The sequence below is a fragment of the Aquarana catesbeiana genome, linkage group LG04 (assembly GCF_042186555.1).
Source record: "Aquarana catesbeiana isolate 2022-GZ linkage group LG04, ASM4218655v1, whole genome shotgun sequence".
Classification (NCBI taxonomy): Eukaryota; Metazoa; Chordata; class Amphibia; order Anura; family Ranidae; genus Aquarana; species Aquarana catesbeiana.
In genome coordinates, this window is record NC_133327.1 from 48,712,983 (window position 1) to 48,738,010 (window position 25,028).

Here is a 25,028-nt window from a genome sequence, read left to right on the forward strand (position 1 = left end):
GGCAGATTGCCCTCCACCCTATCACAGTCACACTATAAGTTTTTGATCATCAGCATCACAAGTATAGTGTCTATAGCTTTGTAAATTCCAGTATATATACCATAGACACTGTCACACAATCCAATCAATATACACTTATTGTTTTTTTGTTTGTTATTTTTACCAGAGACCTGTAGCAGAATACATTTTGGCCTAAATCTATGAAGAAATTTGATTTCTTTTCAATTTTTTATCAAATATGTTTTATAACAGAAAGTAGAAAATATCATTGTTTTATTTTTCAAAAATGTTCAGTCTTTTTATATAATAAAAAAATAAAAAAAACACACAAAGTGGTGATCAAATACCACCAAAAGAAAGCTCTATTTGTGTGAAAAAAAAATAATATGAATTTCATTTGTATACATTGTTGCATGACCGCGCATTTGCCAGTTAAAGTAGCACAGTGCTGAATAGCAAAAAATGCTCTGGTCATGAAGGAGGTAAAGTATAGTTAAAATGTTACTAAACCCAGGATCCTACATTCACTATATCTGGTCTCCCACAGTACACAGAACATGGAAATGCAATTATTTAAGGAAATTTAAACTGCTAAATACCTTTTCCCATCAGCAGTATATAGATGTCTTGTGACTTCTATCGGTGTCTAGTCAAAGCTTGTAGGAGGAGTTTTCATTCTCCTCTGACTGTCCTATAAGGCTGTAGAACCCCTGCCCCTCTATCTGGACAGTGCCGATTGGCCCTGTGCTGATCACATGCACCCTCCCAAGAAAACAAAAAAACAAAAAACTCTTTAGCAATACACACCAACTAAGCATGTGCAGAGTGCCTCAAACGGCTCTGTCTTATCATGAGATGGATTGGGGACTTTGGAAGAAGAGGAAGATCAGAGAAGACAGGATAAGACAGCCTTTTTACACATTGCAGAGGATTAACCCCTTAGGTGCCACAGTGAATATAACAAACATGCTTTACTGTATATACAGATGTATATACAGTGGATTTTTTTTTCATGAACAAATACATTTCTAATAACAAATGTGGTTTCTGTTGGGGAAAGTCCATTTGTTCCAAAATAGAATTTAAAAGCAACACTTTGAAGTACTTTTGAGTGACATTCTTTAAGTCATTAAATGTACTAAGGATTTTTTTTTTTTTTATAAACGTTCGTACAAACGTTTATTTGAAAATCTGCCATCTAGTCACAGAATATCTGCTGCAAGAGACCATGAGACAATCTAAAGTGTGATCCTTCCTATTTAGCAATAATCATATGACCAATTAAATAGGTCTTTAGATCTGTGGCCAGCACTGAAAAGAGCCTGGACAGCATATTCTTCATGAAAGGTAAGTACTTAAAGTGACTTCATCACACTAACAACAAAAAATTGTGCCTCCGCTCTGTCCAATTGGGCAAACTCTCTGACACTTTCTCTATGTGATACACTTCATCACTGTGGGTAGCTTTTTTCCTCTTAAAGCGAGTAACTTTAGGGCCTTTTATCACTATTCATGTATCTGCCTCAGCAAGATGGTTAACATAGCATTATGTTAACATTTTATAGACCTATTATAGTAAATGCTGACCTTTTAAATCTCGTTAAAAGTAATTATCAAATGGGAACAATATTTTACTTCAAGATTTGATTATGCTAACTTGAAATAATGAAAATCTAAGGACTTTAATTAAAAAACACATTTACTTATAAATTTATGAATTAAGACATTTTTTTTTTCTAATTCAGTGGAGGCTTTTTGTGACATGCAATTTTTTACAACTAAATCAAAACAATTTTTTTTTAACACAATACGATGAACATAAAACATAGTAAATTTGATTGCTTTCAGCTTTATTCTCCTCTGTAAGTTTTTTTCTCCGTATGGTGCTTTTTCTGCATACCAAAATCAGATAACGTTGAATAAAAACAAGTGAAAAAAAAGTAAATATTGACCAAAATAATCTGAAAATTACATCCGCAGTGAGACCTGTTGGAGGTATGAACATCATTTGCATCATTATATATATTCATTTTTTTTCAGAATTTAAAAACAAACTAAAAATGTGAAAAAAGTTTTGTCAAATAACTTTACAGTTCAAGAATAAGTGATTTGGTCCCTTGTATAGTTTAAACTAAAGATATATTTATATGTATATATAAAAGAAAAAAATAATCAGCAGCAAAAAAACTCTGGATATAATTGGCCAGGCTAATCAGTCTTTTCAGTTTTGGCATCTTTGACCACAACATCAGAAGATTTTCGCAAGGGTCCTTTTTCCGAGTTGCCATTTCCTTGACTGCCTTCTGTAACTCCCCCGGATTTGTTTGTCGTGTGTTTTTCCAAATAATTTAGCATTTCGCTTAGGACTGTTTGGAAAGTGCTAAGAGCTGCGCATATTGCTGGGGTTCCAAAACCATGGGTAATCAAACTAAAATAGAAAAAGCAGACAAATTAAGGTCCATAAGTAAACCTATAATTTAAATTCACATGACATGGGGCTTTTAAAATGTCAAACATTACAATAAATGCTAGCTATGTTAAAATTGTATTTCTTGTCTTGTATTATTAATTTTATCATTCATTAATTATATTAATAGTTAATATAATAACAAAATAAATAATATTAATGCTGATGATATACTGTTTTGCATCACCAAACCTAGAGTAACTCTTCCCAATCTAATGAAGCTATTAAAAACCTATGGAGAAATATCAAACTTTAAAATGAACTCCTCCAAATCAGGTATTCTTAATATCAACGTGAAGAAACAGGATCGCGCAGATATTCCAAGAGTTCCCATTTATATGGCGAGAAAAGGAATTAAAATACTTAGGACTGGGTGTAAAAATAACACCATTTGAAGAGACAATATACCAAGCAAATTTTTTTTCAGAAAAAAAACAAAAAACGGAAATTAACAAAACTGCAACAGGACACCTCTCTTGGTTAGGCAGGATAAATATCCTAAATATCTTTAAAATGGCCTAAGATCACATATAAAATGCAAATGCTGCCAATCCCCCTCCAACAAGCGTATTTTAACACACTAAAAACATTACTACTCAGGTTTATATGGCAGAAAAAGAAACTGAGGATAAGCCTCGTGGTACTGAATAAAGACAAAAGGCAAGGGGGGCTGGGGGTGCCGGATATAAAAAATTACTATAATGCAATATCACTATCATGGGTGTTAGAATGGGTAAAAATGAATAAAGAAAAAAGATGGGTTAAATTGGAAAACACGATTAGCAATGTAGCACTGGGGAAAATAATTTGGATACCACCTGAATATAGAGAAATAAGTGAAAATACACACGTTAAAACAAAGAAAATCTTGGCAATCTGGGATTTGATGCACACAAAGGAAACCTTTGGATACCATTAAAAGAATCAAATTTTTTTTCCACCGGGGAAAGGGAGATTGTTTGGGTTACAGGATTTTAAACAAAAAAAATGACTTAATGGTAATAGACGAATGGCGGTACTCCTAGCTGAAACATTTTGTTACATCATTGCCTCAACCAGTAAGATCCAAGGAGGACTTACGGCCATTCCAGTGGCTATGTATGGCAAAAGGAACAAAGATGGGGATCTCAAGGATCTATAAAGTGCTTGTGAGATTGAAGGGGCTGGAAATTTCGCCATTCATAACAAAGTGGGAAGAAGAACTGGGTAAGGGAGAGAAAGATCAAGACTATAGGAAAATCCTCAAGATGACACATTCCAAGGCAATAGACAGTAACACCATAGAAATGAATTATACATTTTTAGCACCATGGTATATAACACCGGATAAGGCACATAAATCTCAAAAGGAAGTTTTACGACTATGTTGGCGGGAATGTGGGGCCCACGTATGGTGGAAGTGCCCAAAAATTAAAAACTATCGGAGAGAGGTGTTGCAGGTAATTAAGGAGATTACCAATACAGAGATTCCAGAGGAACCATGGAGGTGTTTGTTTCATGGGGTAAGAATGCCAATTAAACATTACTAGAGTACATTGGTTCCCCATCTAATGAATGCAGCCTAAAGCTTAATACCTTGGCAGTGGCAGGAGATAGAAAGATGGGAAGTTGGTGTAAAAAAGTGGATGAGATTTACAATATGGAATATCTCAGGTTCTGTGGAGAGGAGGGAATAGAACGATTTGAAAGTAAATGGAGGGTCTGGAGAGAGTTTAAGCTGTCAAGGAGATATGTAGAATTAAAGAAAACAGAGGAAGGGGGGAGGTTGGTAATCACGGCAGAGGTTTAGTAATAAAAGGGGGTGGGGTCGGGGGTTATAAATAATGATAAATAGTATTTGGTGGTTGATAAGTGTATTTTTATATTTGGGTATATATTTGTCATAAAGAAAAAACAATAAAGAAATAAAAAAAATATATATATCATTAATTATATTTAGTCCTTTTTTGAAATTTTTTTTAAGCCTGTTGGTTTTCACCAGGCCCAAAAAAAAGTAGACTGATAGTTGTTCTATGGAGATCTTTAGTAAAAGACGAATGATATATTTGATTTGAAGAGAAACAAGAGTATATATTTAGTCTTAATAATTAAGGTGCGTGTCCAGCCAAAACCTTTCCGTGTGTGGAGAAGGATTAGCACCCCAGAAGGATCTTCACTGCTTTGTTAGACAGGTTTTCACTAATTTTCTGACCTGATGATAATGTTTTTATTATTCAGTAAGTGAGAGAAAATCTACAACACAGACAGCAAAAAAAAAAAAAAAAAAAAAGCCAACAGGGCTACTAACATTTTATTTCTGTCAGTGTTTCTGTTGGAGATTTCTTGTCTGGTGAAACCATTGTCACCAGGAGAGGATTTGAAGCAATAAAACCTGCCAGGGGTTTAAATCCTCTCCTACTCTATCAAGAACTGAAAAGAAACATTTTGTCTGGACATATATTTTAAAATTAATATTATCATTAAAACCTTATTTGTGACACAATGATAGATTTACGCCGTTACCAGATGATATGCTCCCAATGTCAAACTCAACAAAATATCATACACGATATTACATTAAATAATCACACAATCATTATTAGGCAATCTTATTAATCTGTCATAATACTATGTGGCTGGAAAGATAACTGTACTGTACATCATATTTAAAAAAGAAAGGAAGTGTTTCTTCCACAATATAATCAGCATCTGTCACATGCTTCCCCCATCATCTCAACAAAGGATGTAAAAAAGGGACTATGGTGTCAGCATAGAATACCCTCAGATGGTCTATACAGATAAATAAACATACCCTTTGAAATTAAATACAAAAATACAAACTAAAAACTGAAGAAAAACAAAATATGATGTAAAATAAGGTCTTACAGTTAGTGCTTAACAATGCTGTTTACATAAAGTTAGAACGATCAATATCCTTGAAACAACACATGAGATTGCTCCAAAAATCAATGTATTTCTCAGAATTATGCAGTTATTCAACTGGGACTATCTTTACTTAGAAAAGCTCATTTACCTTGTACATTTCTATTGTGCCAAGAATTTATATTTTATAATTAGAGAACAATGATGCAAAAAAAAAAAAATACATGTAGAGCTTATGTCAGAATTTTAAATAACAGACTGAGTTCCTTGTGTTATTTAAAGGGTCAGATCACTTCAGTTGCATTATAGTTTTTGTTAGATATGTCTCATATCTCACAAGGACTTTTGATGAGCTCTCTGTGCTTGATTTCCAGGATCTGCAGAGCTGCAGAAGCCAAAGTTCCCTTGCTCCCTGTTAGATTTTCATTTACACTTTAAGGGTAATATTTTGTGCACACCTGATGATCAACTAGCCGTATGACCAAAAGTATAGGGGCACCCCTTTAAAATTATGGAATTCAGAGAGGGGTGTTGTTAATATCCAAGCATGCATAGACATTATAGATATTCTACCAACATTGTTTCAACAGTTTAGGAAAACCTCTCCCTGTCCCAAAAGGACTGAAGACATGGTTCAATGAGGTTAGTGTAGGAGAACTTGAGTGGCCTGCACACAGCTCTGACCTCAACCCTATTAAACTCCTTAGGATGAATTGTTTAATTCATTGCGAGGCAGGTCTGAATTCACAAATTTTCGTTTGGTTGAATGAGCAAAATTCCTATAGACAAAATCCAAAATCACATGGGAAATCCCTCCAAGAAGCTTGAAGGCTGGTCACAAAGGGGAATTTCATTTTAATACCCATGGTTTTGTAATGGGATGTCCAATAAATATAGTTGTTATGGTCAGGTGTCCAGAAACCATTGGTCACATAAAGTTAGCCAATGAGGTGAGGGAGTCCTGGGACAGCCAAGGCTCTCATGCACATCGCTGGATCGAGAGGGAGCTCAGGTGAGTATTGGGGGGCTGCGATGGGAGCAGCATACAGAAGGTTTTTTTTTCTTCATGCATAGAATGCACGAAGGTAAAAAAAAAACTTCAGCCTTTGCAACCACTTACATTTTTTGTGGATTAGCTCTTTAAACTTATACAGATTAATGTACTCAGTCTTCATTAATTATTTAGCTGGCAAATACTTTCTGGACTGGTCATGCCCCCATCTTAGGTCTGTAGGCATAATTTACTAAGATTACAAACTAACCTAACAGGTTCTCAATTTCCAGGGATGTAACAGGTAAGCCCTACCCTTATTTACAAAATCCAAATGCAATGGACGCTTAAAATGCTCGCTATAACCCATAAGCCAGAACTGAACTATGCACTGGCCAGTTCTTTAATGTAGAAAACATATGGCCTTGATTCTAGCAGCCTACTTCTAAGCATGCATGCCTCACTTCCTTATATTTCAATTAGGTAAAAAAGGGAGGAGTGCATTAATCGATTTTTTTTTTTTTAACAAAGCCAAGGTAAGCACCTGGTAACCATGTAACAGGGTGCTTTTGGCTCCACCTGCTGGCTGGAAATCATGCATATGAATTATTTACATGAAATAATTTATCTTTATCTGACAGTTTAAAAAAAATCTAATTCTTAGTCCTCGACATAAATAAATGATAAACGTAAACAAAAAATACACCTAGATTGCAAGGATTATGAAGCAGCTTGCATCTAAGCTACCTCTTTGAAAGACAGAATGCATATTGGGTAAATGAGAACGTTAACTTCTTTCAAGTAATTCGAGTTGGGTTAGATACAACTTTTGTGCAGCTGGACCCTCTGAGAGCTAGGGGCCAATCTATAGTAAATTTGGGCCATATGGGTGTTGGCACCCTTCCCACTGTTTTGTAGACCTGGACAAAGAATACTACTATATAGTTGTCAATCGATCAGAATATGACTGTGAACCTTTGGGCAAATAAAATAAATTTGCTCTTTTATGGTTGGGACAGGTTTCTGTTGACTTTAGATAATGCAGTCATGATTTTTACATGACACAGCTTTCCACATATTCCAGCATCAGCTTTCTTGTGGTTCTCTGCATTTGGCCAAATGGCATCTTAGAGCATCTTCTAAATGCTGTAATCACGAGCTGAAACTTTGCATGGGGAGCAGGTTGCTATATAATGCCCACCACTGTCCACTGACGGTGTAGATGGGGTATCTCCACTGGCATTGGGTAGAATAATGGAGGTAGAAGGGGTATCTCCACTGGCATGGGGTACATGAATAGAGGTGCCAAAATAGGTCTTGCTAGGGGGCTTCTTTTGCTTTTTGGAAATTCCCTAACAAGACTTGTGTTTTGACTCATGTATCCTCTAATGTTGACAATAATGGGGCAATGTAGGGTGTTTTTAACCTAATGATTGAATAACCATAGGGGTTTTCTTTTCTACAACCTCTTCTATTGTCCAAAACACAATCCATAAATGTGGCCTTGGGGCCAGTAAGTCAAATTAATGCTCAGGAATCTGAAGCCAAATCTGTTAAAGAACTGGACTTAAGATATGGACATTTTTGTAGGAAAAAAATAGGGTGAAATAATTTTAAAGGATAAGTTCAACTTTTAGGAGAAAGTAGCACATATATTAAAACATGCTCCTATGCACCCACCTCCCGCCGTTAGTGCTCCCCTCTCTGTGACAGTGGGTGGGGTATCCTCTCCCTGCACCCGCTGTCATTTTTTGAAAACAGCACGGATGTGCAGGGTTACCAGTACCATCTTCCACCGCGGCAGATGTACTTGTAGTTTGAATGGACTGCAAGTGAGCTGCTCAGTATGCTTTATTCAGTCTTCCACTAGCTTTGTAACTGAAAGGTCAAACGGGTATATGGGCACAAAGCTAGAGGAAGTCCGTGCTGACATTGCATCCGTGATCTGCTGAAACTAAATGCTGATTTTGTTACCTGCAAAATTATGTGCATTTATTATTTTTGAAAGGTGAACATAGCCTTTAAAAGAGAAATTTCAACACTCACATGCATAAAATTTGGTATCACATATTTGTGTCAGTTAGTAGTTGGGCAGCATTTGTGTCATGAGAGCACAATAGAAAATCATAGGAAACCATAATGCCAAATGATAATTATCTTACCTAAAATGCGTTAAGTGTCTCTGAATGTCAAGGTCTAGGATTGGAGTGGGTCTAGAGGAGCCCAAAGGCGATCTGTCTTGACTTAGAAGATCTTGAAATTCTTTGCAAATTTGCCTTTAAAATAGGACCAAATAAATTATTATTAATATATGTTTTTTTGCAAACAAAACCTTTATGGTTAAGCTCTAGTGATGACACCAGGTTTTTCATAAGATCCCACAAGTTAAGTATCTTTGGAATACCTTTGGCTCTCTCTATTATTCCATTTGTCACTTCCACTTGTACATTTCCAAACTGTGCTCCTTCCCAACTTAGAAATCCACAAACCTACACTTTCACAATCTCTCTCCTTCACTACGATAATATTCTCCAATACAGAATACTACTAAAAAAACTCCCATATCTACAACGTATCATAAATGCTGCTACAAGACTTAAAGAAGAATTCAAGGATATTTTATACAAAGTGACATTCATCCAGCTTGGACCAATATAATTATACATATACCATACCTTACCGATGCCCGGGAAGCTGGAAATCACTGAAGAAGATATCGGTACTCCAGTGATCTCCACTTGCTTCCGGGTCCAACACTGAGCCACTATCTATCAATACTATCAATAGCAGGCTTTCCCATAAGATCTTTTTGCAAGATCCCAACCAGCCTGAGAAATAAATTAAGGTTACTGTTTGGAGTTTTAAAGTTCAACTTAAGTCATAGAAATAGATATACAGTCAGGCAGACACCAGAATTAAAACTCCCAACATGTAATACAAATGGAGTGACTGCCCACCAGTGCTCCAGGTACTGCAAACAGGCAGTATTGTGCTTGAAAAGACAAATGACCAAAGTCAATGTTAGAGGTCAGTTAGCCACAGCTCAAGGAGCACCTAGAAATCTCTAAAGGAACCCTAAGGTTCCATGGAACACTGGAGAAGAATGGCTGCTCTAAATAATCTGGGGCCAACTACTACTTGTTCATGGGTAAGGGGGTGCTACATGTGTCCTGCAGCTGGCTCTGCCAAGTGACATTAGCACTGGAACCATGCAGACACCCTCAAATTAGAGTTCAGTCAGCCACAGCTCAAGGAACTCTTAGCAATCTCCAAAGGAACCCTAAGATTCCATGGAACCCTGGTTGAGAATGGCTGCTCTATACAAACTTGTTTAGGGGTGGGGGTGAGGGGGGATGCTACATTTATTTTTCATTTTACATATATTTTTCTCTGACCTATCTATGTATTTACCAGACCAAAACACTTAACTATCTGCTTTGATTTTTGCCAAAATGAGCACTAAGGGGTTGATTTACTAAAACTGGAGAGTGCAAAATCAGACGCAAATGTGCATGGTAGCCAATCAGCTTCTAACTTCAGTTTGTTCAGTTAAACTTTTACAATAAAATCTGGAAGCTGATTCGTTTCTATGCAGAGCTGCACAAGATTTTGTACTCTACAATTTTAATAAATCAACACCAATGTCTGATCTTTTCTCAAAAAAAGTAAAATTTCACTGATAGTGAAAGTTTTTTTTAATTTTATTAACCAATTTCATATTGATTATTTGCCTGCAGGTCATTTTTATGAAGGAGCTATATCTTCACCTTGACAGTGAGGCCTTGAGATGTTAGTTCATTGTATTTCAGTCCCTGGAGCCGTGGCAGTTATTTATAGGAATGAATCTTTGCAATGCTGCCAGTGATTGCCACTCAACACAATCTCCCCCTATGTAAAACTCCATGGTTGGACTCATGAGAAATTAGTGAAGTATTTTACCACTGTAGTCCACCATTACATTGCCAGTGTAGATGTAAGATGATGTTTGTTCTTGAGAACACAACAAAAAGTCTATATTCTATATCTGGTACACACGTGTAAACTTTGTAGTGCTTAATATGATCTAATGTGCAAATGCACAGAAGGCAAGGTTTAGTACCGCAGAGGAGCAACTTTGAATAAACTTTTTCTTTTACATTAAAAAAGATCTATCATTATAACAGATTAAAGTGATTCTAAAGCCTGGACATTTTTTTTAGTTTAATGCATTCTCTGCATTCATGTAAAAAAATTCCCAAAGTTTGCATGTATGGGTGATTTTTAACTTGTACACAAATATATTTACAACGTGTGACTTTATGCTTACTTTGTGGCAAGGATCATCTTTTTCCTCGCTGTTTGCTCTTTCTGTTCCATGTGCTGTCTGGCCAAGTGTTCACCTACGGCCTTTGCTGGAAACTCTGTTTCACAGGTATACCCGAAATCTCTGGCCAAATGCAATGCCTCTCCTGTAAAAAGAACAAAAATAACAAGTGTCAAAATAAGACACGAATGTAAGATTGAATATCCACCATCCAAAATTACATTTTATTTTATCTCATTACAACAAAATAATTGATTTACTTTAAAGCTAACACAGATGGAAAAACAGAAGAAAATCCTCTAAACTCATAAGACAAAAATTACAAATTATGTAACTTTGTAACTTTTGTTTATAGCTGCATATCCATGTGCAAAGTCTGGACAGCTTGGTGGCTTCCCCAACTGCATTTACATTTGTGCACATGGAAAGTATCAAATCCTCACACTAGTATGATCCAGTGGTTCTTTTTAAAGGATGATGACCAGGCTAATTACTTGAACTCAACTTCTTTTTGCTTTTTCTAAGGGTTCTGAGATTATATTTGACTTCTTCTTCTGGAGACACAACAAGAAGTGAGAGACTTTGGGATGATTTACTAAAGGCAAATAGACAATGCACTTTGAAATTGCAGTTGCACTCTACAAAGTGTTGTTGCTCCAGAGCTTTGTAAGGGGAAGCTCTGCTGACTTCCATCAGACAATCATGTGCATCAAAAATGCTGTATTTTTTTTCTTGTACCTGATTGGGTATTCTTTGCAAAGTGATGTTTTACCTGATTTACTAAGCTCTGAGGCAACTGTCCTCTCAAAAGTGAAACTGCACTTGCAAAGTGCACAGTCTATTTCCCTTCAGTAAATGAACCCCTAATTCTCAGAAGTGAGGGAAATCCCTTCTTAGACAACTGTCACCGAAACTTGTATAACCAGTAGATTTCCTTTCTGTTCCTCTTCTTGTGACAACTGAATTTTTTTTTCCATCATTTTCTGTTCTAGTGACTGTGGTCACCAGGACCTGTAGAGAAAGTGAATTAACCAAGAGCAAGAATAACCTGAAATAGGTTGTAATCCATACCAGGTCTATCCGAAAAAATTAAAAAAGAAGTTAGCTGGAGATACATTTCAACTATTGTATATTCCTGAAACATATTTCTTATCTGGTTAAGATGGGGTGGCCAGAAGTTTACTTGCCTGACCGGTAACAATGGGGCCTGTCGCCATTGATTTTAAAAGTACTGGGAGCTCCCCAATTACCCACACTAGAGATTGTCTTCTACTGAGTGTCCTTTTTGAGAAAAGCAGCAGTCTGAGACTGAAACAAGATTAATTTATACTGGACCTGAGCAAATTGTGGCCCCCAAGGCCACATCTGGCCTTTTGGTCGTTCCTGTCTGGCTCGTGATGCCTCCACTGTCAGCATGCCTCTCTGAGCCTGTCAGCCTCCTCAGTGAAGCATGCTGACAATGGTCCATGTGTGGAGAGCTGCAAGAACTAGGAGAGAGCCCGAGGAGCTGGTACAGCAGAAGCAGGGAGGCTTGGTTCTTGTGGGAATGTTAGAGACATCCCGATGTTCTCCCACCAATCTGCTACCCAGGCAAGTTCCCCCTGTGTTAGAGCCTGCATGCTGCAAACCCCAGTAGCTCTGCACCTGTTCTGCATTCCATGTCAGGATCTGCAGAAATCCCCACTGTACCAATCTCAGGCTCTCTCCTTCCAGTCAAAGTACTTTTCAGAGAGCATTTGACAGGTGGAGAGGAGGTGTTATTGCCTCCTCACTGCTACCATGGCCGCGGAAAAGCACGCGGTTGTGATGCAGCCCCATTTAACTTAGTGGGCAAGTTTGCAGAGCTTGTCAAACTCTGCTCCCAGATTTAAAAATGCAGTTTCCACGAAGCAAAGCATTGCAGCCACGTAATTTTAACAGACCCATGCAGCTGTTATTTTACAGTGCAGGTGGGTGGACAAACCATGGTTCAGCTACCGTTTTTAGCCATGAGCTCCCACTGCTGTCAATCACAGCCAGTGAACTAATCGAGAGAGCGGGGCTAAACCATGGCTCTATGTGTCCTAAGGATGCATAGAGCAGGGCTCGGGAATGAGTAAACACCAGTTCCTCCATCGCAAACGGTTTGGTATTGGGAGCACTGGTTAAGGGGGGGAGCCAAAAGCACCGGCGGGGGACCCGAGCAGAAGAGCAGGTAAGCATGACATTTTTGCCCACCCCTGATCTAAAGGATACCTTCATTGTACAATAGCTTGTTTGAAGGAGGACTCACTCTATTTTATATCCAACAGTATGAATACCTTGCTTTTATCAGTCCAGTGCTATCACACATATACATAATTTCTCAGAAATGGTGGCATCTCTTTTTGAGATGTTTATCAAAATATCAAATCGTAATGCACATAAAGTAAAGTGATTAAATGTATTAAAGAGCTCATGAATACTATATCTGCTCAGAATGAATAAAAGCTGGGTGTAACGCATGTTTGCAAAAAATGCCGACTTTGACTATACTGTGTAGTACATTGTGCAGACACCTCTTAAATATCACATAACTACTACTATTCTTCTTTACAGCTCAGGCCAGATCCATGATTTGATTCACTTTTCATAATATCATACTATGTGCTGCACAGCCTACAAAAGCCCTTCCTGGTAGAAACCATGCATTGTGGGCGCACGGGCGCCACCCCCCCGACACCTCCGCCACCCTCCCTATTCATGTGCCCGGCCCCTTTCAGAACATCGGACACATGAAATACTATGCATAGGCAGAGGGTGTGTATTTTGAAGCACGTGATTAGAGCCAGAGGCTCTAATAGGCTTCAAAATAGGGTGGGCTTGAGGCGCAGAGCACTGCGTCCCGATCCCACCCTGTTGTGTGGCATAGCGAATGAATTTTTTTCACACTAACGTTCCTCCCTGCCAATCAGCAGGCAGGTCAGTAAGACCTGTCTCCCAATTGGCCAAAGCATTAGGCGATCCTATTGGATGCCTAACACTTTGGCGGAAGAGGTGACACGGTGGAGGAAGCCTGAGGAGCCGAGCGGACACAGGAGCCGCAGCCGCCGCTTCCCGGTGGCGGGGGGGGTTAGTGAAGTGACAGCCGGGGGACACGCCTGGCTGCATTTGATGGGCACAAGTGGCTGCATATACTGGGCACAAGTGGCTGCATATACTGGGCACAAGTGGCTGTATATACTGGGTTATATTTGGGTTGCTTTTCTAAAACAGTAGGGGCAAAAGTAATGTACGCCTTACAAATGCAGTTACAGTAAATAAGGTGAACCTGTGCTCACTTTGAATGTCCAATCATGTGTTGAGGGGGATCCAAAAAACAGAAGTTTTGCTAGCACACAATTCTTAATCCTATTTATTAAAGTCAGTGAGCATTCTGCCCATTGTGTAGGACTACAACCAGGAAGCAAAGCCTATGATTTTAATAACCAATTATGGTTGCCCTAATATACATACACTATATGGTCAAAAGTTGTGAGCACATGACCATCACACTTTTTTAAGCTTGTTAGACATCCCATTCCAAAGTTATGAACATTAATATGGAGGTGCCCCCTATTTGGTGCTATAACAGCCTCCAATTTTTTGGGAAGGGTTTCCACAAGATTTTGGAGTGTGTCTGTGAGAATGTATGCCCATGTAACTGAAAGCGCATTTGTGAGGTTAGATACTGATGATGAATGAGAAGACCTGGATTGGCAATGCCATTCTTCTCAAAAGTGTTTAATATAATTTAAGTCAGGGTTCTGTAGAGGCCCCTTTGAGTTTCCAGTCTGAGCACCATACACCACAATACATAGCCCCGCAGTATCCATCATAATGTGGTCTGACCACTATACACCTATACACCACAATTCATATTACAGCAGTGAGTATCTAACATAATGCTGGCAATGGCAAGTACTCATTGGTCAACTTGACCACATGACTGTGCTGACCTTTGATATTCTTTCTTCTGGAACAACTTACCAGAAGAAGAAGGCTGATGTGAGCTTCACATTGGTCAGCATGATCATGGAACAATGAACAACACTTTCCATTACAAGTATTACTGTGGTTATGAAGTAGGAGTAGGTACCTATCAAAACTAGGTATCTGCTCCTCCACAAAAAAAAATATAATTTGCCAAATGTGGCAGAGGCGAGTGAAGTTTGAAGGGCTACCCAAATACTTTTAGCCATAGTTCGTTATAAATAAAAGAGAGTTTTTATAATCAAACACATATTGAAAAATGATTTCCAATACGCTGGTCTCTTTTACATATATATCTAAAAAAAACAAGACTCTACATTCTCTTTAACAAACCACCAACCCATCAACTCCACAAAAAAGACTAAATGAAAAATATACTGGGCAATTTATAGCAAACAACAGAAAAAAAGCACCTACATCAAAATAAACATTGCAGGTTTTTGGCCAGGAAAACATGAGACAACTGCATTGTATGACGAGGAGTTATTAGAAGTGTATTTGAAAGATCTCCTAGGGCCTCAGAAGAAAGCTACTGCTTGATTTGATCAGTGCATCCAAACATTCAAGGGAATAAAGGAAAGTGGATTGTAATACCCATCATGTGAGGCTCTACTTTCATCTGCTCTGACTGTAAGCACTACTCCATTTCAGGTGCTTTATCCTCTCGTACGCTATGCGACTTCATCTAAAATGATCAAAGGCAAGCGAGCTACCTCCCTCACATGTCGAGGTACTGAACAACTGGAAAGATTTGCAATAGTCTTATGATTACTGGACAGTGCAGTAAAAGTTAATCCAGGTAACAATGGAGGGATGAGACACTTACCTTCTACCAAGGATGTCAGCAGGGTTACATTGGCAGCTTTCCTTCTGCCAGCAGGTAAATTAAGACCCAGCCTGTCCAGCTTCTCTCTCAAACAGCGACCCCCGTTTTTGGACTTTGCCCTGCGGTGAAAGCAAAAACAACTTGGATGAAATTAAATATCCATTTAGCAAGAAACAGAGAGTTCCTGCCTTAATATTATTAATTGAAGAATGGAGGCTAAATGAACAATTCCCATATCATGATAAAACTTTATTGATGCAGTGATCAGTCTCTACCAGATTGAGTTACTTTCTCTAAAAAACAAGTGTACCCATTGGAGATCCCCTCCCCCTTTTTGGCAACCAAAACAATTCTGGATTACCCTTACCCATCATTTTCAATCTCAGTGACAATGGCCAGAAGGACCAGTAGGGAGGGTGAATCTATCCAGTGGAGACAGCTATGAAAAAATATCTGCTTGACTGCTGCAATACTTCCATATCAAATAAACAAATAAGTCCCTAAAGCCTTTTCCAAACGTTCCTCTTCCTAGTTTTATACAGCTTTTAAAGCCCTGATGAAGGAGGGCGTTAACAACCCTTGAAACATGATGGCATAAAATCTTGTATCATCCTTACTGAGGGCCACTACATTTTGATTTCTGGAATCCATAACATCTGGCGTGGTATTCACTTTGTGTTTCCCTACTGTATTCAAAATGTGAAAAAAACGTTTTGCCTACAGAAAAACATGAACTACAGTAAAGGTGAACATTTGGCTTACATTTTTTAGGAAATGTTGTTTAAAGTAAAGAACTCCTTTTTTCCTCATTTATTCGTTTTAATTTTAAAATGCCAAAAGTTCTTTACTTTAAACAACACATTTTTTATCTTTTAACAAATGTAAAGGAACATTACTTTCCAACAATAAAACAAAACAACATTTTAAAGGGTATCTAAAGCCAAAACCTTTTTATCTTGTTTTAGAAGAAAAAGTTGTTTTTCTTGTTTTTTTGTTTGGCGATTTCACTAACTGTCATGGAGACTCAACAGAAAGTAAGTGAAAATCACTCTAAAATTAGGCTAAATCTCATAGTAAAAAGTCATCACCTTAACAAGTCTCCTGCTCCATAAATACTTTATATAAACGCATAAAAATAATCAACATTATTTTTTACAACATATTATATTGTATTACTATAACAAGGGCTAAACATGGGACAATAGCCATCCTAAGCAAACCTGCAGCTTAGTGGAGGGCGGCACCGTTTTTTGAGGGCCAAAATGAAAACCCACAACCCAAAATAATGTAAATATCCTATCTGACTTGTGCATTCATACTAGACATTCAGACAGCAGCCATCTTTAGCAATCAAACTGATCTCACTACTGGCAGTTAGATTGCTTAACGACCAACACCACCCAAAATCCAGTTCTCAATCTTGGGTGATCTGTGTCAATTTGAATACCATGCTTTTTTTTTTTTTTTTTAGCAGTCTTAAGATGTCCAGTGATGGAATATTTCAAATTAAATATAAAAAGAAACACTTGTGAATCCATCTGTGAGTGATACATTTGTGATGACCTTGTGGCTACTTTGGTAGGTTTTTGAAATAGAGTGTAGGAAGAATAACGAAACATTAGGGGGCCCACCCAAACAAACATATAGTGTATGCTGGAGGGAAGAAGGGGATATAGACTCTGTGCATTTTCAGATGATGTATGGATGGGTGTCCTGAGGTTTCAGTCAATGCAACAGTGCTTCTTATACTTATCAAATGTGGTACATTCCATATGTTGCAGAAGATTCCTTTTTACATGTAATCAACAATGTTTTTGATATAAAATGAATACATAGAGAAACCGGAAAGGTAACTCCTAATAATGTCACTTATGTGTGCACCTTATAGTAGCTATAGGTTATAATAATAACATAAACATGGTCTTCCTGTTGTGTCCCACTAGAGAATAAATGAAGGGATGGAGATAGAGTCAATTGTTCCTCTGTTTATTATATCCTAGTCAGAACTGATTAACCCTGTAGTCTTATAGATCTGGTTGTACATGACATGGAGATGGAGCAGGCCTTATTTATTTATTTCAGGTACCTATATAGCACAGTCAATTTACTTGTACATTCACATCAGTCCTTGCCCTCAAGTAACTTACAATCTAAGGTCCCTAATGCACATTCATACACTGGGGCCAATTTAGACAGAATCCAAATAAGCTACCAGCTTGTTTTTGGAGTGTGGGAGGAAACCCACGCAGGCACAGGGAGAACATGCAAACTCCAGGCAGGTAGTGTCATGTTTGGGATTTGAACCAGTGACCCTTTTGCTAGTAGGTGAAAGGGCTAACCACTACACCACTGTGCTGCCCTTAAGGTCTTCTTAGACCTTATGTAAACAGAGTGTCTCTGTTGGCCGGGCACTTTGGAACTGGGGTTTCTTTGAGAAAATGTTTTTTTTTTTCTGGGTAGGCTTAATAAATGTATAATAAGTATAAAGGCAAACATCTTTGGATTAACCTTTTATTTGGACCATAATACTACAATGTGGCACCTAATTTCCTAATGACTTATCCTTTAAAAAGACTTGAGCACCTAAAGAATACTGAATGTTGCAATTGCTATAAAGTGCAGGCACCAAGCGTTGCACAGACCTACAGCACCTTCAGTATCTTTTAATGTGCTTGAATGCCTGGCATCGTGTACAGAGAAAGCGTTGACACTTCTAAGGCAAGTTCTCCGTTCAGCATTCCTGTTGGCCCTTCCCTATTATAGGCTGGCTCAGTAGCCAATAGGAATGTGCATACAGCAGTAGGGAGATAGGCAACCTTTAGCACTGTGGTTGATTTACAAAAGGCAAGAAAAAAAAGCATTTTTGCTTGCACTTGATTGGATGATGGAAGTCAGCAGAGCTCCCCCTCATTTATGAAGCTGTAACAACTGTACTTGCATCACTTACATATCACGGATCTCCAAAACTTTCTAAAGAAAGTGCCAGTTTACTGTCCTTCAGACCTTAGGGGGTCCGGACGTTGGTGTCAGTGGGAGGAATAATGCCCAGTCGTTGTCAGCGGTAGGATCAGTACCCCATTGTTCTGTCAGTGGGAGGAATAGTGTCCCATCATTGGTGTCAGTTGAAAGCATAATGCCCCATAATTGGTATAAGTAGGAGGAATTATGCCCCATCATTGGTGTCAGTGGTTGGAATAGTATCTTATATCAGTGAGGGGAAGACTGTCCCAAGGGCCACGGACTGCAGTTTAGAGACCACTGACCTACATGAATCAGGACCTCCTTCTTTCTCCTAATGATGATTGTTCCAGTGATCCAAGATCGAAAATCTACATAGGGAAATCAGGAACTCCATCCTCTTGCCGATGATCCCTCTAGTGATAACTAAAGTTCTATACAGAGAAATCAGGACCTCCTTCCTCCTGCTAGTGAACCCTCTAGTGATAAATGAAGATGTATACAGAGGAATCAGGACCTCCTTCTTTCTGATAGTGATACCACTAGTAATAACTAAAGATATATATATAGGAGAATTAGGACCTCCTTCCCCCTGCTGGTGATCCTCATAGTGGTAAATAAAATCTATAAAAGAGGATCAGGACCTCCTTCTTCCTGCTAGTGATCCCTCTAGTGTTAATTAAAGATCATAACAGAGGAACAAGGATCCCCTTCCTCCTGCTGGTAATCCCTCTAGTGATAATTAAAGAGCTATATAGAAGAATCAAGACCAACTTCCCTCCTGAAGTGATAACTAAAGATCTATTCGACGGAATCAGGACCTCGTTCCTCCTGATAGCGATTCCTCTAGTGATAAATAAGATCTCTATAGAAGAACAAGGACGCCCTTCCTGCTGCTGATGATCCTGCTAGTGAAACAGTCCTAGAATTCTGTTCACTTTTCCCACTTTTTGGCAATCACTTTCTGTTTTGGTAGCCTCCTAAGAAGTGAGGGATACAGAGAGTAGCTAAAAATGACAAAGGTTTTCAAGCTTCCCCAGCTTGTACAAAGCAATAGAAAAAAAGGTTTTGGCTGGAATGGGCCTAAAATGTGAAAGTCAATTTACAAAACAAATGAACTACTAGAAACTGATCACACTTCACCTTCGTAATATTCCACCCAGCAGAGACGCATTGAGGCATTCTGGTGGAGACAATCGCCTTTTCACCTCCGCTATAGTGACCTTGTATTTAGACGTGGAACTTAGTAAAGACAGCCGACCAGGAACAGAACAGAAGAGATCTGTGGGATTTACTACACAGGCACCACCTAAAGAAACCAGAATGAGAATGATAGAAGTCAATAAATAAATACAAAACATGCAGAAACACATGTATCTCCAGTACTCTTATTACCTAGATAGAAAGAGCAAGCCTTACTGCACTCAAAATATAGTCTTTTTGTGTCTTATAATGCACCCTTAGTCTGCAGCAGTAAGTTATACAGTACTAAGTAGTGATTAGCACACAGCTTTCCCTATTTAAATCGTAACCACTTCAGCCCCGGAAGGAATTAGCCACTTCCTGACCAGGCCAATTTTTGCGATACGGCACTGTGTCGCTTTAACTGACAATTGCGCGGTCGTGCAACGCTGTACCCAAACAAAATAGATGTCTTTTTTCTCCTACAAATAGAGCTTTCTTTTGGTGGAATTTGATCACCTCTGTGGTTTTTATTTTTTGCGCTATAAACAAAAAAAAGCGACAATTTAAAAAAAAAACAATATTTTTTACTTTTTGCTATAATAAATATCCCCCAAGAAATCTTTAAAAAACAAATTTCTTCCTCAGTTTAGGCGAATATGTATTCTTCTACATATTTTTGGTAAAAAAATTCCAATTAGTGTATATTGATTGGTTTGCACAAAAGTTATTGCGTCTACAAAATAGGGGATAGATTTATGGCATTTTTATTACTATTTTTTTTTATACTAGTAATGGCGGTGAGCTGGTATATTTAGGGGGACTGTGACATTGCAGCGGACAGATCGGACACTTTTGACACTTTTTTGGGACCAGTGACATTTATACAGCGATCAGTGCTATAAAAATGCACTGATTACTGTGTAAATGACACTGGCAGGGAAGGGGTTAACACCAGGGGTGATCAAAGGATTAAATGTTCCCTAGGGAGGTGCTGTCTAACTGTGGGGGGAGTGGACTGACTGGGAGTAGAGAGAGATCACTGTTCCTGATCACTAGGAACAAACAATCTCACTCTACTCTCCTGACAGAAAGGGGATCTGCTTTGATTACACTGGTAGATCCCCGTTCTGCCTCTCTGTGGAGTGATCGTGGGTGGCCGGCGGACCCGCTGATTGGCTCCCCCACTTGTGAATGGGCACGCGCCCGTGCACGCTCCCAGATCGCCATGTATGCGCCCGACGTACAATGGCGGCGATTCGCGCAGGAGAGCCAACCTATCGCAACTGCGGCGGCTGGTCGGGAACCAGTTAATCCCTTTGTCCTTCTTTCCCTCATGATTGCTACACAGAAGTAAGTTTGAAAATGCAAACAATTTTTTAAAGTAACATTACCACTACTAACAAACAAAATGGCCCCTACCCCATCTATAACTGGCCTTCACAGCAAAGAGCACATAGAAGGGCAATGCATGCAAAACAAAACTAGAGAAAATTCCCAGCTCAACTGGTTGGTGAGTTGAGCTGGGAATTTTTTCTGGTTTTGTCTTACATTACTACTACTGTTTGAAAAAAGGGCAACACAATAATATCCAAGCTTGAGCTTAACAGAGTTAAAACATATCTAAACCCAACCACTACATTTCATATAACCTTTGACATTAAGATTTACTAAATTAGAGAATGTTAAATCTGGCATGGCTGTACATGGTAGCCAATCAGCGTCTAACTTCAGCTTGTTCAATTAAGCTTTGACAAAAAATAAATAAAAAATAAAGTCTGATTGGTTTCTATGTACAGCTGCACCAGATTTTGCACCAGTTTTAGTAAATCAACCCTTAAAGTGGAACTTTGGTCAGAAAATTAAGTTCTGCTAGATCACTTCAGGCTGACCCCTTTTGCAGGTATAGCTATATATAAAACATGAAAAATAAGTGTATATACTTTTTAAATCCAGTAATATACTGCCTCTCATGCTGCATATGCTCAGTTGTTCTCCATTTTTTGTCACTGCTGAGATTGTAGAGGCCGATCTGCTGACAGCCCTAAAGAGAAATTAAACCCTCCCATCCTCTACAGCCAAGGAAGCCACTTCTGTTTGAACTGCAACTGCCATGATGCTCCTCATGTGATCAGTTATGACACCAGCCATTTGATGGTTTGACAGTTTGGTTGAGGACACAATCAAGTCAGTTTTTTTTTTAACCTGGTAAATTGATAGGTTTATTTCTGCTTTATGATTTACAGCTAGGGCTTTGGGCTTCAGCAAAATGGCAGTCAGTAAACTACTGCTTTAAAACTTGTACCTATAGGTAAGCTTATTGGTGCTCTGCATTCAGGACCACATTCATGATTCCTGCGTGCATACACAGGAGTTATGTCATCACAGCCAGGCTGTTAAACTTGCTGGAGAAACTTGCTGGAGCGCGCGAACCCAGAAGGAAGATCGGGAGAAGATGGAAATGCTGGCAGCGCGACAACAGAGTGCCACTGGAGGGCTTCGTTGGAAAGGTAACTCCGCCATAACGTGCTAGTATGCACAGCATACATTAGAGCATTAAGGAGGAAGCGATCTACTGTGGATAGCTTTTTAGTGGTCTTCAACGATAGCTGCACACATGAACGAGCACATAGACACTTTCATAAATGAAGTCCAGAGTAACCGGGGACATGCACTACAGGGAATGTAGGTTTTGGCAAGCCATCTCTATGCAGATCTTAGAAATATCACACACTGCATCAGACACAATCACATAATCGCCAAATTTCTTTTTTTAATACCTTTTTTTATTGTAAGGGCCTCACTGCCAGGTTTCTTGCCTTGCTAAGAATGACATGCCATGCACCCAGGGCCAACAACATTGGCTGAATGTTGACCAACAACATTCCCCAGGGCCCACCCACTGGCCGACCCACTGAATTTGCTCAATGGCCATCCCACCATGTCCTATTCCTCCTCCATCCCATGCCTTCCTCCTCCAGTCCCATCTATGCTATCCCATGGCCCCTTCTTCCAGTCTCATCTCCTCACTCCCATATCCTCCTCCTCCATAACACATCCTCCTCCTCCATTCCCATCTCCTCCATTCCCATCTCCTCCATCCCATATCCTCCTCCAGTCCCATCTCCTCCATCCCATGTCCTCCTCCAGTCCCATCTCCTCCATCCCAGGAAAATACAGGTGAATGGTTCTAGTAAATGCCCCCCAGGTGTGACAGGGAGACAGCACAGGTCCCCTGAAACTACACCACAGTCCGGTCTGATTACTGTGTCCAGGTTTCAGGTGAACTGAAACCCGGATACATGATCCAAAACCCAGACTGTCTGGGTGAATCCTTTACAGGTGGCAACCCTAGTGTCACCCCATATACTGATAGCAGCCAGTGTGGCCCCCAGGCAATGCATAAAAGAGCAGCACAGTGTTGGGCCCCAAAACACAATACAGTAGAGAAGCAAAATGTGGCCCCTGGGTGCCCCAGAATACAATGTAGGAAAGCAGCAGAGTGTGGCCCCCAGGGACCCAAAACACAAAACATAAATGCAGCACAGTGTGGTCCATGGGGCTCCAGCATACTATCAAAAAGAGGAAGCAGAATGTGCCCCCCTCCCATAGACACAATATAAAAGAGCAGAAAGGTGTGGCCCTGGGGGCCCCATAAAGCTGCCCAAACCAAAACACATACAGCCCGTGCCTGTGTGGCCTCCAGGTCCCCTCCTTACACATTCCAGCACAGCGCCATGTAAGTCTCACCTGGATGAACTGTATGGTGAGAGTGAACTTCCGTCTCCTGCATGGTGGCCTCCCTCCCACCAGACATCCTGCCATCCACACTGGAGCCTCAATGACTGAGCAGAGCTGTTCTGGAGGCAGGCCTCACTGTGGGCTGCAGAACAGGGGAGGATGGGGCCTACAGCTGTGTGTGAGTGCTACTGGCAGGACCGACAACATAGTGGCAATCTGCCAGGGAATGGCAGAGCTTACAACTGAATGGGATTGCGAGGATAGGTGGCAACCCTACCCTGGTTGGGGCCCCTCAGGACGCCTGGGCCCCTACATGTGTGCGGGCTGGCCCCCCCTGATGGTGGCTCTCTGAGATCTGAGATCCCCACATCATGCATCCACAAAAGCTTTGTGCCAGTCCACAGAAAATGCACATGCGCCAGCTGTCTCTCCCTGATTCTTGCAGCCAACACCCTGATTATGTGCTACGTTGCAGTCATGTCATAAGGGCGCAGGCTGCAGGAATCAGGAAAAGACAGTCAGCTCCTCATGATGTCAGGGAGGAAGAGGATGTTGCAGAAACTAAGGGATGATGTAAGGGACTAAGAAAAAAAAATGTGGGGTGGAGAGTGAAGAAGTTTCTTATTAAGATTCATGCGGTTGTGAAATAGATAGATAGATAGATAGATAGATAGATAGATAGATAGATAGATAGATAGATAGATAGATAGATAGATAGATAGATAGATAGATAGTGCTTGGTAAGGGTTATGAGATCGATTTTTACAATATATTGGTTGGTGTAGATGATCACCTTGTATTATATTTATATTTAGGCCTCCATAATGCCTTGTGACATGTGAAATTTAAATTAGCCTGGGTCCGTATCTCTTTATTCTCTCATTGACTTTGAGGCTGACTATACACTATATATTTTTAATGTACATGAATGACAATTGCTCTCTGAAATAAGTCATGAACAAGCCCACAAAAGGATCCTGCTGCTAACAACAATCGTATCGCTGAAGGCTACGTCTTTGCTTCAGCCCAACGCTGCCTGTATTCCTGGAGAAATATATTATTTACACTCACATCTATGGAGAAATATGCTTGCGCCTTCATATGAGGCAGCCTTTTACATTGTAATAACAGGAGCTCAGCAGCACAAGAACACAAATTGGGGTGTTAGACTACATTATTAGGACACCCCAATGTTGGAATGTCCATCAGAGGTCATTACATCAAGATAAGGGCAAGCTACAATGGATTTATAAACATGTTTGCACATAAATGTCTTCAATTATTACTGAAAAGCACCATCTCATAAGGATTCTTTCAGGATCCAGTTAATTCACAGATACCTAAAGAGTAACTCCACCCAAAAGGGGAAGTTCTGGTTTAAGTCCTCCTCCCCTGCCACGTTTGGCATGTTATTTTTTTTGGGGGGGGGAGGGAGTGGGTACCGAGTTTTTTACCTGCTTTCACTTCCGTTCGGCTCTCCTCCTCCCTCCTTGCAGTCTTCTGGGACTTATCACAGGTCCCAGAAGACTATGGGACCTTTCAAAAAACATATCCTATAAAACAAACTCGCACATGCGCAGTGCGCAGCCAGCTTTAAAGCCTAAAGCCACATAGCTGGCTGCCCACAGTTGAGATGTTGGCGCTGTGAAAAACTAGCCCGGGAGAAGATGGCACTGGATCCCTGGACAGGTAAGTGTCCTTTTATTAA

General features: G+C 39.6%; 1 protein-coding gene across 3 annotated transcripts in view; it reads right to left on the reverse strand.

Moving 5' to 3' along the window:
• Window positions 1-514: 514 nt before the first annotated feature.
• The window catches only part of TFAP2D (transcription factor AP-2 delta), a 43,479-nt gene continuing 18,965 nt past the window's right edge, over window positions 515-25,028 (reverse strand). For 2 of the 3 annotated variants that reach the window (XM_073625168.1, XM_073625167.1), the window contains exons 4-8: window positions 19,541-19,706; window positions 15,440-15,558; window positions 10,627-10,768; window positions 8,483-8,596; window positions 515-2,428 (exon numbers count right to left, since the gene is read on the reverse strand). In XM_073625168.1, the coding sequence (XP_073481269.1) occupies window positions 2,209-2,428; window positions 8,483-8,596; window positions 10,627-10,768; window positions 15,440-15,558; window positions 19,541-19,706 (761 nt within the window). In that variant the 3' untranslated portion in view covers window positions 515-2,208. The remainder of the gene's footprint in view (window positions 2,429-8,482; window positions 8,597-10,626; window positions 10,769-15,439; window positions 15,559-19,540; window positions 19,707-25,028) is intronic. The other variant, XM_073625166.1, reaches the window with a different exon arrangement.